This window comes from Dipodomys ordii, unplaced genomic scaffold, assembly GCF_000151885.1.
Source record: "Dipodomys ordii isolate 6190 unplaced genomic scaffold, Dord_2.0 Scaffold22, whole genome shotgun sequence".
Lineage (NCBI taxonomy): Eukaryota > Metazoa > Chordata > Mammalia > Rodentia > Heteromyidae > Dipodomys > Dipodomys ordii.
Window position 1 is genome coordinate 6069846 of NW_012267238.1, and position 13257 is coordinate 6083102.

General features: G+C 54.6%; 1 protein-coding gene across 1 annotated transcript in view; it reads left to right on the top strand.

Moving 5' to 3' along the window:
* The window catches only part of Myo7a (myosin VIIA), a 62633-nt gene that overhangs the window by 21698 nt on the left and 27678 nt on the right, over positions 1–13257 (top strand). The window contains exons 13-20 of the mRNA XM_013014132.1: positions 98–204; positions 6425–6562; positions 8234–8392; positions 8717–8809; positions 10679–10773; positions 11370–11454; positions 11929–12147; positions 12546–12653. Of these exons, the coding sequence (XP_012869586.1) occupies positions 98–204; positions 6425–6562; positions 8234–8392; positions 8717–8809; positions 10679–10773; positions 11370–11454; positions 11929–12147; positions 12546–12653 (1004 nt within the window). The remainder of the gene's footprint in view (positions 1–97; positions 205–6424; positions 6563–8233; positions 8393–8716; positions 8810–10678; positions 10774–11369; positions 11455–11928; positions 12148–12545; positions 12654–13257) is intronic.

Below are 13257 nucleotides of genomic sequence, written 5' to 3' on the forward strand. Positions count from 1 at the left end.
TTGCAGACTTGGAGGGGGCTGGGTCTGGCTTGGGGCTGCCTGCCCATAATGGCCAGGTGCCATTATGACTGTTTGTTTGTTTTTTGCTGATGTTCAGGCTTCCTGGAGAAGAACCGGGACACCCTGCATGGGGACATCATCCAGCTGGTCCACTCCTCCCGGAACAAGTTCATCAAGCAGATCTTCCAAGCTGATGTCGCCATGGTGAGGATGCATGGGGGTGGGGGGGGGATGATGGGAAGGAAGCACTCCACTGAACCAGAAAGGCATTTCCAGAAGTCTGGGCTTGCTCCTGGTGGGTCAGGGGAGTCCCACCGACACATGGAATGGGGACAGGATTTGGTTGTAGTTCCAGGAAAGGCCTCCAGGAGGCTCCTGCATGGTCCTCGTACTGATTGGGTGGGCTGCTACTGGGGAGCCAGGCCCAGAGAAGGGCCACAAAAGAGAGATCATGGTGCTTGGAGGGGTCTTGGTTTGCCACAGGGGTGTGCCCACTGGACCTCTACCATAAAGGGAGACACAGAACAGTGTGGCATGCAGTCACTGCCCAACAGGGTGTGCTGTTCCCCCCTCCTCCCTCCCCATAGCCCCCAAACAGGACTTCTGGACCCCTATTCTGAGGCTCTAGGCTGGTGTCCAGTGGACTTTCCTCCTGCAGGTTGTCCTCCTGAGTATGGAGGAGCCAGCTGGAAGGGAGAGCCCTCACCCCCTCAGTGCCTGGGTAGGAGCCCAGGTCTCTACCCACAGGCCTCTCTCCCTCCTCAGAGGCTTCTGCCCCTGCTGCTTTCTGAACCTCCCACTCATGGTTCTTCCTCCTGTCTTACCTGCCTGTGATTCCCCTTGTAGTTTCTCTGTGGTTATTCATCCGGCACTCTCCGCCAGACAACCACCTCTGCGAAGGTAACAAGCCCCAGCCTGGGATGCAGGATGGAGGGACAGCCCCATGGAGCCGGAGCCTGGGGAGAGGGCTAGCCTTTACTTTTTTATTTCTTGAGTGTGTTTGTGTGTATGTTTTGTGGAGTGGTTTCTGGAGTGGTTTTGGTTTGGGGTTTTGAGTTTTGTGTGTGTGTTTGTGTACACTGCAGGCATCTCGGTTTCTTAAAGAGGGAAACAGACCTAAAAGAGGAGCAGAACTTGCTCAGGGCATTGTGTGAACCAGGGGCTGGGTGAGGTCGCAAACTCTGGTCTTTTGACTGCTCTGCCACCCACCCTGCTGGGCCTCTGCTGGGCCTCTGCTGCTCCCACCAACTTTGGGAGCCCTTTGATGACCTGTGCCACACAAGGTACCTGTGATCTCTGCATTTTGTAATCAAGGGACTGAGGTCAGAGAGGGGTTAGGAAGAGGCTCAGTGGCAGCGTTCCTGTGTGGTGCTAAGACCTGAAGTCACCATGGGCCTCTGCCCCGATTCTCCATCTGTGGTTGTGGCTCCAAGGCCCTACAGGTCCCAAGGGAGCCAGTATCCCTTGGCAACACATAGTATCCCTCTCCCCTCCCCGCTCCTCAGCCCCTCCCCAGCTCCTCTGTCCCCCACGTTTGGCCTCCTTATGGCCCCTCTTCTGCCAGTGCCCCGCAGAGCTCTGGAGCAGCTCACAAGCTCTGGCTGCAGAATGGGGTGCCACATCTCTCTAAATGGGGTCCCCTTTCTCTGTCCCTGGACCACTCTGTTCCTCACCCTCATATACACAGCAACTGACCTCAGAGAGAGGATACTTAGGCACTGGAAACCCCAGAATCCAGCAGGTCCCCTCCCAAGTTCCACATGTTGTAGGTCACACTGGAGAGACAGATATCATTCTGGGCTCTGACCCTTTTCTTTTTTTTGGTCGTTCGTGGGGCTTGAACTCTGGGCTTGGGCGCTATCCCTGTGCTCTTCAGCTTAAGGCGAGTGCTCTATCGCTTGAGACACAGCGCCACTTCCAGTTTTCTAGTGGTTTATTGGAGATAAGAGTCTCACGGATTTCCCTGCCTGGGCTGGCTTTGAACCGTGATTCTCAGATCTCAGCCTCCTGAGTTGCTAGGATTACAGGCTTGAGCCACAGGCACCCAGGTACATAAGCCTTTTCCTCCTGCTCCTCCTCCTCCTCCTGCTCCTGCTCCTCTTCCTCCTCCTCTTCCTCCTCCTGCTCCTCCTCCTCCTCCTGCTCCTCCTCCTCCTCTTCCTTCCCTACCCTTCCTCCTCTACCCAGCCCCACCACTCTGACCCCAATTCCTGTGGTCCCTGGCATATTTCTGGTAGCTGCGTCTTCCTTTCCCAGCCTGCTTCTCTCTCTCCTCTCTCTCCCCTATCTCCTATCTCCTCTCTCCTCTCTCCTCTCTCCCCTCTCCTTCCCTTCCTCCCTCCTCTCTCTCCCCTCTCCTTCCTCTCTCTTCCCTCTCTCCTCTCTTCCTCCTCTCTCTCCCCTCCCTTCTCTCTCTCTCTCTCCTCCTTTCCTCCCTCCCTCCCTCCCTCTCCTTCTCTTTCTGTCTTTCCAAAGCTCCCAGAAGTACCCAGGGCCTCTGGATACTCTCTGTTCTGAGTCTCCTTCCCCCGAGGCCAGTGTGAGGGTCTCTCAGGACCCTGGATTCTCCAGAACCAGCACCCCACTCCTGAGGGGTTTCAGCAACAGAATTAAAATACAGCAGTGGCCAGGCATTGGTGGCTTACCCCTGTAATCCTAGCTACTCAGAAGGCTGAGATCTAAGGGTTATGGTTCAAAGCCAGCCTGGACAGTAAAGTCCATGATACTCTAGTCTCCAATAAACTACTCAGAAAAAGCCAGAAGTGGTGCTGTGACTCAAATGGTAGAGCACTAGCCTCCCACTTGACTCAGGCTCAGGGACAACCCCTAGATCCTGAGTTCAAACCCCAGGACTAGCAAGAAGAAAATACAACAGAGACCAGATTTGGAACTGGTTCTCTCTCCTGCACTTCTGCTGGCCCAGGCTAGGCGCTAATCCCTGACATTAGCTACCTCAGCGACCCTCAATCAGCACTGTGAGTAATTACTATTATCCCAGCTTTCCAAGCACAAACCCCAGGGCCCAGTGAGGCCAAGGTCAGACAACTTGAGACACAACACAGACTGAAATCCAGTTCTGTCTCAGCACAGTACAGAGTCACATACAAGGGAGCACAGACTCCCGGGCTTCCAAGGCCCTGCGGGCCTGTGAGCTCCTATCCAGGACAGTAAAATGCCTTGGCTGTGACAGGAGCAGGATTACCCAGGAGAGCCGCTTGGTTCATGTGGAACATCACCACTAGGTGGTGACAGGGTCCCAGCTGTTCTCAGGAATCAACACCCTCTACCCATCCCCCCCATTTTCCCCTCCCCCCCAGTGACCTGAACTCTGCCCATTGTGCACAGGTCCCCAACCCTGCTTTCCCCTCCTTGGACTCATGTCTGCCTACCACCCCTGCCCACACTCCCCAGGTATTGTTGAGCCTCAGGGAAGGTAGATCACTGGCCTTGGAGCATGTCCTGATTAAAAAAAGTCTAATCCCAGTCACTTGTCCTAGGAGCTCTTGTCCACAGGACATATGCTCATTCCTTATGCAGGAAGCCTGCTGGAGACTCACCTGTCCTTGTCATCCGGCCTCATGCTCAGGTGTCTCCCCTCACTTCCCCTCCACCATGCCATTTTGCATGGCTTTTGATCTCTTCAATGTTCCCCCTTGGAACATTGGAACATTCACTCAGAAAACCAATACCAGGAAAGACAGCCTTCCCCTCAATGAGATGAAAGCAAGTTAGCAACCTAGATCGCTACAGCTGTGAGGGAAGACCCTGCAGCCTTATAGCTGTCATTCATTCACTCACTCATTCATTCATATGTCCATCTCTCCTACATTGTGTGCCCATTATATGCCAGACATTGTTCTAGTAGTAAATAAAATAGAACAGAGAAATTCCTGCTCTCACGGGACAAATGTTCTAGCAGAAGGGTGGGTTTTAATAAGCCTATAAATAAGTACAACATGTGGCATGATGGATGGTGTAAGAGATGGGAAAGATGAGGGAGAGATTCGGGCGTGGGCAATGTGATTTTGAGTAGGGATTAGGAGAAGCGTTATTGAGAAGTGATAGGAAGGAAGTCTAGTGCATCTGAAAGAAGAGTTCTGCAGGGAGATGGATGGTGTGTGCGGAGGCTGAGGTACCCTTAGATCTGGGCCTGGCAGGGCCAGCAGTCTAGCATGGCTAGAAGAAGGTAAAACGAGAGGCCCTGGGGGCAAGTTCTGTGGGGCATTGTGTATCCTTTAAGGACCTTGTCTTTTCCTGTAAGGGATCTGGAACCACTACGCTAGAGACATGACCAGATTTTTCCCTCTTCCTCCCCCTCCTCCCCCTCCTCCCCCTCCCCCTCTTCATAAAAGGTGATGTACAAAGGAGTTACAGTTACACAAGTAAGGAAATGAAGACAATTTTTGTCAGACATTGTTACCCCCTCCCTCCCTTATTTTCTCCTGCTTTCCCCCCCCCCCACCAACAGATTTGTTTTTCCAGCCTCACCCACCCGGAGTGTAGGTGACAGGGACCAGTTTAGAGGTTGCTGCAGTAGAGAGAGACAGACAGAAACAGAGACTGTCAGAGACAGAGAAGTCAGTTTGGAGTTGGGCCAGGCTGACGGGAGGAAGCAGGGAGAAGGGTCAGGTTCTGGAAAGGACTAGCTGCCCTGAGAGCTAAGGCACTGGGGATAGCACTTGGGTTCTTGGCTTCAATGATTGGAAGACGGGGAGTTTGTGCAAGCCTGTATGGGCCCCTAGGAAGCAGCACAACAACAATTCAGTTGCGTAAGGTGTTGGTGGCTGGGGTGCCCTTACCCGGTGGCACAGACAGGCAGATCCTGTCAGTCCTCCTGGGGCGCTCAGCCTGGTAGGGAGAGGACGCTCAGATAGGACAGTTCCGATGTGATCAGAACCAATGAAGGGTATGTATGCTGGTGTGTCGGTGTGGTATATGTGTGTAGCATATACATGCTGAGTATATGGAATGTGTGTGTACGCGCATGCACGTGTGTGCATTCATAGCAGGGCTCTGAAGCAGGCTGGGCTGTGAAGCTGCCCTACCTGGACAGTGCTCTCTCCAAGGGAGAGGCCAACCAGTGCTCTTGTGGGCCCATCTAGGTCTAACCCCAGCTCCGCTGGGCAAAATCTTAGACCACTCTCAGAATTTCCTCTTGTGCAGTGGGGCTCACAGCATGTGATCCGAGTTTAGTGTGCCCCTCCAAATCCTCACACATCTGCATCAGCACCCCTGCTTTGACTGTTACCCGATACAAGGTGAAATTATGATGCTGAAACTTAACAAGCCTACAACAATAATCAAATTCGCTAGTGAGAAATTCTCATTCAAATGGAAATCGCCAGGAAAACAAAAATGGGAAAGCTCAGTGGACTAGCCACACAGGGCTCCCTGGCTCCCAGCCAGAAGGTTCATTTCCTGTTTGTTTGCTCCCAGGACTTCCCCAGCTCCCCTGCTCTCATTTCACAGTATTCTGGGGGGCCCTAACAGGACAGGGAGTTGCAGAGGTGTTGCTAATTGGCTCATCTGGGTGTGAATGAAAGAAGAGAACCCTTGAGCTCCAGGGTTTTGGGGGATTTACTGTGGGCCTTCTCAGGATTCCTCAGACCCACTAATCCCACAAGTAGGGTTGGTGACCGGCTGGGGTCCCTCCCCACCTGTCGGAGGACCATTCAGAGGGTAGGTGCTGGCTTAAAAAAAAATTAGGCCAGCAAGTGACTATAATCCCAGCTACTCAGGAGGCTGACATCTGAGGATCTGGGTTCAAAGCCAGCCCAGGCAAGAAAGCCCATGGGACTTTTATCTCCAGATAACTACAAAAAAGCCAAACATGGAGCTGTGGTTCAAGTGGTAGAGTGCTAGCCTTGAGCAAAAAACTTCAGGGGCAGTACCCACGCCCCGAGTTCAAGCCCCAGGATGGGCACCAAAACAAAAGGCATATATTATACAGACTAGGGCTCTTTACTGTGATGTTTTCATATATGCATGTAATATACTTTGATCATACTTGCAGTTTATTGAAACATCCTGACCTCTGACCCTCTTCACCACCTCAGCAGGTACTATTACTGTCACTTAAGGAAACTGAGGCTCCTTGCTATTTAGTGATCTATTTAGTGACCTGCCTGAGGCCACATAGCCAGGCAGTGTGGGCCAAGCTTTGAATTTAGGACTGTAGAATTCTGGTCCCGAGGCGATCAAGAGAGGATGAGCTACAGGGAGAGACAGTGCGCCTTGGAGGTACTGCAAGGGGGCCACCTGTGGTCTGAGCGCCAGTCCAGATGCTGTGGGAGGAGGGCTTGCGGTCCTCAGGCCCCCATCCTGCTGAGCCTCCCTGGTGCTGTCCTTCCTTCCCTCCCAGCCACTTCTGGAGGGTGGAGGGGCAGGCACAGCCCCTCCCATTGCAGTCTGTCCATCCCCCCAGGGCGCCGAGACCAGGAAGCGATCGCCCACACTCAGCAGCCAGTTTAAGCGGTCACTGGAGCTGCTGATGCGGACACTGGGTGCCTGCCAGCCCTTCTTCGTGCGCTGCATCAAACCCAATGAGTTCAAGAAGCCCATGGTGAGTGTTTTTTGGCGGGGGTGGGGGAGGCTGGTCAAGATGGGCTGGGAGAGTCATGTTAAATTTTGTGGAGGATTGGCAGCAACAAGGCCAGGGGCACAGGTGCATCAGAGTAGGTGGGGGGTGGGGGGAAGGGAGGGGATGGAGTTCATTCCTGACTCTGCTACTTCCAAGCTGGGCACCTGTTACAGTGGCTTATTACGTGACTTAGTTTACTCTTAAATGGAAAGGGGATCACCATGCCCATATTCTGGGCACACTCTCTGCAATCTGTGGGACATCAGCAAATGGCCTTGTGGCTCTTGCTCCTTTAACAACTCTGTTCCTTTCCTCATGTCTATTCTCCTCCTCCAGGAAGCCTCCTGGATTCCTCTCAGACCTTCTACTTTGGACTCTTGCAAATAACATTCCTTGGGCCCTGTTTGTGTGCCCAGCACAATCTTGTCTAGCTTCTGCAAATAATCTGTATCATTGTCCAGGTTTGAATGAGGGTCCCCAAGAGAATGAAGGGCCCAAATCTGCAGGCTGCTCGCTGGCAGCCCCCTTTTATTTTTATAGCACAAGTCCCGAAGGTATTGTTTACCCAGAGGAGGGGAGAGCTCTGCTCAGGGGAAGCTGGGCCTTAGGATCTGGGAGGGAGGGAAGGAAGGAAGGCCAGAGAAAGTGGCCCAGTGAAAGAGGAAACAGGCTGCGGAAGTCAAGTGTCGGCACACACTGTCCCTGCCAGGAAGTCATTTCCCAGTGTGGGTGAGCCCTGACCCCTTTGGGACTCAGGTCTTCAGGAGTTTGTGAGGTAGAGGGCTCAGGACAGAGCCAGGACCTCTGTCCCTGATGCCTCACCCTAAAATACCCCCCCCCGAAGAATCTTCTTGCAGTCCAGCCCTCAGTGTTTGTGGTCTGGATCATGTTAGCAGCCTCCTCATCCTCCCCCATCTTCTGCCTCCCCGGCCCCCCTCCCACTGCAGTGATCTATTGCTTTGATTCTCAACGCAAAGATGATCCAGTTTTCCCCAGTTCCTGATTCTATCATTCCCAGGATGAGGCTCCGACTCCTAGCCTGGGCCTCCAAGTCCCACCACAGTACCTATCTTCTCTCTCTCTCTCTCTCTGAATCCTGACACTGGCCTTGCCCTGCAGCCTGGTACAAAATTAAAAACAAACAAACCATTCCTCTTCCCTAAGGCACTCTTTTGTATAACCACCACCCTGCAATGCTGCCATGTACAGCACAGTCCTGGGGCTAGGCAGAACACCACTAGCCCCACAGTAGAACCGTGGCCTTGACTAGCCTTTCCTTGTCCCTTCCAGTCCCTGGCAGGCATTGTGCTTTCAAGCTTCCATGCTCTTGTACGTGGTCACCACCCCCAGCCTTACAATACCCTCTGTTAGTGATCACCTCCTCCCCAAAGGCCCCTCTGGGTTTCCCAAAGAACACAGACCCACATCTCCCTGTGTTCCCATAGCACGTGGCAACCCCAATTCAAGGTTCTTGCTCTGTGCTGCTGAGTGGGTTTGATTTGCAGACCCGGGCTGCTCCCTGGAATTGCTCCCCATGGACCATATGGCCTTGGCCTTTCTGGACTTCAATCTGGAGTTGGTCAAGTGCAGTGGAGGGGCGGCCTCTGAGCAGGAGCCACGCCTTGATGCCTTCGCCCCCTTTGCACCTGGCAGCTGTTTGACCGACACCTGTGCGTGCGCCAACTGCGGTACTCAGGCATGATGGAGACCATCCGGATCCGCCGGGCTGGTTATCCCATCCGCTACAGCTTTGTGGAATTCGTGGAGCGTTACCGCGTGCTGCTGCCCGGTGTGAAGCCAGCCTACAAGCAGGTACAAGGCCTCAGGTGGACAGGCGGTGGAGGAGGGGGCGTGGCTTCCCATTGGCACAGTGGTTTCTATGTGACATCCTCTTGGCCGCTTCAGCCCAGCTAGGTGGAGAGATGGCAGAGCAGTGGGACACATCAGCGGGCTTTGTTGCTGTGGTGTGGGTATCATTCTATCAGCTAAGGAGGAAATAGGTTTCCAGGAGGCAGGACCCCACAGGAGTCACACAGCAAGCCCGTGGTAGAGCTAGGAGGACAGCCCTGACTTCCAGGCCTGGGAAGAGCCTTCCTACTGGTGAGCATGCCCCTTCATTTCTTTGTCCGTCCCCAGGATGATCTCCGAGGAACATGCCAGCGCATGGCCGAGGCCGTGCTGGGCACACACGATGACTGGCAGATTGGCAAAACCAAGATCTTTTTGAAGGTGAGCACGGCCACAGCTGCCTGAGGGGCTGTGGCCTCCATCATGGTCTAAAGATGCCCTACCAAGGACGACAGGGCTGGGCTAGGGCTGCCTGTGTGGGAGGAGATGGGAAGCTGGCATTTGAGACCACCAGATCAGAGCTCTGACCTGAGTTTAGAAGTGGAAGGCCAGGGCTGGGCTCCCTGCCATAGCAGAGAGGCCTGGCCCCAGTCCTCACTCTCTGGATGTCATCCCTTGGGACTTTGAGCAAGTCACTGACCGTTTCTGCCTCTTCTTTCTGCTCATGAAACAGGACAGGCCCAGGGTGGCCTAGAGTGTGTCATAGGTCATTTCTTAGGATTTCCTGCCCAGAAGGGTTCGCCCTGGCTGTGGTCACCAGTGTGTCACCCACTTCTGTGACTCAGTTGGAGCAACCCTGAGCACTGCAGCTGAGGGGGCAGAAAGCTGGGCCCTGGAGAGTCACAGCCCTGGAGAGCCGCAGCAGAGACAGCTTGTGCTTCCCTACTTCCATTTCTGCTGGGCTAGGTTCCTGGCTGTCCTGGGTGACAGGCCAGGCCCTGCTTCTGTCTGGAGGTGGGGTCTGGGGACAGGACAGCTGGGGAAAGGAAGGGAGGAACCAGCTTTCAACCAGAGGGACTCTAGGGTCTAGTCTAGTCTAATTCCTCTTGGGCATTGCATCATTCCCCATAACCCCAGAGTACTCATTTCCTCACTGGACAAGTGTCTTGACCACTCCCCCCCCACCTCCCGTGAATCTCATGGCTATAGCCTGAAGGGCATGTTCTGTGTGCCAGATCCAGGGGGCTGTTTCTCCATGATGGCACAGAGTCCTCCCAGCATGCCCAGGGAGTAGGAAGTTGTGTGTCTGTTTCATAGAGAAAAAGCAAGTGACCAAGGCCAGGCAGCTGGGAAGCAGGGAGGGGGAGCCTTTTGGCCTGTGATGAACAAATGCCTAGTCTGTGTTAGCAGAGGGACCTGGAAAGAAGTGCCAGTGGGCTTAGGGGGACATCGGTTGTCCCCATTTTTACCCCTCTGGGCTCTTCAGAAATGGCAGGTCCCACCAGCATTTATCTGTTCATACATTCAGTCATCCATTGCAAATGTCTTGGCTGGGCAGTTCCTCTTTGCCACGTGCAGTGTGTCTGTGACTATTTGAAGGATGTGTTGAACCCCTATGAGACTCACTGACTGAAAGGCAGGGCCATGCCTGCCTGGTCCATGGGGCACTATCCCAGCACCTAGCACAGTGCCAGCACACTCAGTTTTACCAAATGAATAAGTAAGATATCATTCTATTAGAGTGAGGTGGGTCCAGGATGAGGAAGAGAAAAGGCTAGAGGTGCTAACAGGACTGGATCATAGAGGACCAGGGCAACGTCGCCCAAGGGCCCTGGTCACATCCATGTTTTGGAGGATCCATCTACATGTGAGGAGGATCCGAGAGGGGGTGACAGATGCCAGGAGACGCCTGGCGAGGAATCTGCTGCCATGATTCCAGAGAGAAACGAGAGTGGCTGGCTGGGGTCCCAAGGATGTCTCACAGTGCAGGGGCCTGGGCAGAGATAGCAATCAGGGAAGTAAGTGTGTGTGTGCGTGTGTGCGTGCGTGCGTGCGTGCGTGCACGCGCATGCGCGCTGTTCACTCCATCCAGTGAAATGAGGTACTCCTGGCTCCACTGGTCCCATCCGGGCCTCTGGAAAATACTCACAAGTCCTGGTAGTTGTGGAAAGCCACTGCATGGCCCTGAGCAGAGCCGGGAGCCAATGGGGGCCCCCAATGAGCTCTAGTCCTGGGCTCTGAGGAAAGGGAGAGAGGCTGAGCCAGTGAGCCTGGAGATGCTGGGTGCCACTTAAGAACTCTGCCTTTCAGGATCACCATGACATGCTGTTGGAGGTAGAGCGGGACAAGGCCATCACCGACAGAGTCATCCTCCTCCAAAAGGTCATCCGGGGGTTCAAAGACAGGTAGGTGTGTACATGCATGCACACACAGCTCACCTCCCTGTTCCCATGTGAACACCAGAAGGAAACTTGCACTTGGGATGCACACCGAGAAACAAGCATGTAGGTGCCAAGCACAGGTGATGATGCAAACAAGAGTCACATATGTGGCTGATACAGCCCCAGCAAGTACACCGTGCACGGTCCCCTGTGCACATGTGACACCCTCATCTCAGATGCTGATGGAATTCCCCAGAGATGAAGCCTGAGCTTTTATAAATTACAACTGTGTCTTAGATTTGGCCTAAAGGACATGTGTGGCTTGTAGCCATTCACAAGGGGCAAGGCCAATTCTAGAACATGATTCCGGCTCCACAAAAGTCCACTACCTGCCCCTTTTGCAGTTCACACGCCCCCCCCCCCTTTTCTACTCATTTCCCAGATGGAGATGTTGAGACAAAGACAGGCCTCTGTCTTGCCCTGGGGTCACACAGCCAGGAGGTCACAGAACTGGGGCTCAGCATGCTGTCCTGATTCGGGCAGGCTTCCTGCCTCATGCCCCGGCTGGCAGTGGGCTCGGCTCTCTGCTCTGGAAGCCACCATTGCTGCTGCCGTTTCAGGTCCAACTTCCTGAAGCTGAAGAATGCCGCCACGTTGATCCAGAGGTACTGGCGGGGCCACAACTGCAGGAGGAACTGTGAGCTGGTGAGTCTCCCCTGGCTGCTCTGCCAGGCCTTTGAACCCCACAGAGTTGCCTTAGCAACAGGACTTGACTGCCCTGGGCAGCTGTCCTAACCAACCAAAGTCCAGGTCTAGCCCTGGTGACTCTTCCCAAGTGGTCAGTGTGTGCAATTTTCGGTGGGGGGTAGTTGTGAGCACATGGGGGCTCTTAGAGATGTAGGTAGGATTGGGCGTGGCCAATCTATGGAGCCCCTGGCTGCAGCCTGGACTTGGGCCCGGCAGGTGCACAGGAAGGATTTAAGGCTAGGGCCCCATCTCCAGGTCTCCCCGGAGGAAACTTCCCCCAACGACAGGCCAACTTGACTACAGGGATGTGCATCTGAGTGGACACGGGGGCATACGTTGGTGGGGAGGGTCTCGTCCGGGAGTGGAGGCTGCACACCAAGCATGGGCTGGACATGTGTTCTGAGCCCGGGGGGGGGGGGGATGTCCTTGCAGATGCGGATGGGGTTCCTGAGGCTGCAGGCCCTGCAGCGCTCCCGGAAGCTGCACCTGCAGTACCGCCTGGCTCGCCGGCGCATCATTGAGTTCCAGGCCCGCTGCCGAGCCTACCTGGTCCGCAAGGCCTTCCGCCACCGCCTCTGGGCTGTGATCACGGTGCAGGCCTATGCCAGAGGCATGATCGCCCGCAGGCTGCACCGGCGCCTCCGGGCTGAGGTGAGGGCCCCTGAGCCCTGGGAAGGAAGGCTGCTTTCTGATGTGTGTGCTGCTTCAGGACAGTGGATTCCTTGGCACCCTCAGGGGCTGGCTGAGAGTGCCAAGGCCTAGGGGGGACCTTTGGCTGTGCCTTCTCTGTGAAAAACACACACAACTGGGACCAGACCTCAGTTTCTACCCTCCCAGCCACGGGCAGGGCTGGGGTCCCAGGAACCCTCTGGATCTTTGGGAAGAGAGGCACACCTGGCCTGGCTTTGGGATCCATACTACCTCTACCTGCATGTGTGTCCTGGAGAACAGTCCTGCTGCCTGTTTCCTGGCAAAGTGGGGGTGGGGGTAGAACTGTGGGACTCCTGGTGACAAACGTGCCCATGTCCATGCGGCTGCCCCATCCTCAGTACCGGCGGCGCCTGGAGGCGGAGAAGATGCGGCTGGCAGAGGAAGAGAAGCTCCGGAAGGAGATGAGCGCCAAGAAGGCCAAGGAGGAGGCAGAGCGCAAGCATCAAGTGAGCCAAGAACCCAAGTTGCTCCCACACCACTTGCTGCAAGCTTCTTCCCTTCAACTAGGAGCAGGAGGTGTCCCTTTTCTTGGCTTCCTCAGCCACGTCAGCTAAGCTCTCCCTCAGCTAGGCAAAGGGACAGAGGCAGCGACTCCAAAGAGGGCCTGTGTTCCACAGCACCTTCCTCGCTGGAGATGACACCCAGAACCAAAGACTGATGGGAGGCCAGGAGTGGTGATGTGCACCTTTCATCCCAGCTACTCAGGAGACCATAGAAAGGAGGATCAAGGTCCTAGACTGGCCAGGGCAAAATAAAGTACAAGACCTTACCTGAAAAAAAAATATCTAAAGCCAGAAAGGGCCAGGGATGTGACTCAAGCAGTAAATCACCTGCCTAGCAAGTGTGAGACCCCAGTACTACCTGGAGGGAGGAGGGCCCACGACCATGTGGTCCACCTGTAAGTGCTGTGGAGCAGGGCAGCATGGCACATCTGAGCGATGGCTGCGTGAAGCACACAGCAGAACATTCTGAACACACTGGGAAAGAAAGGATATTAAGATCCCTCAGGGTTATTTTGATTTATAATACCGGTTACATGGCAGGATAATA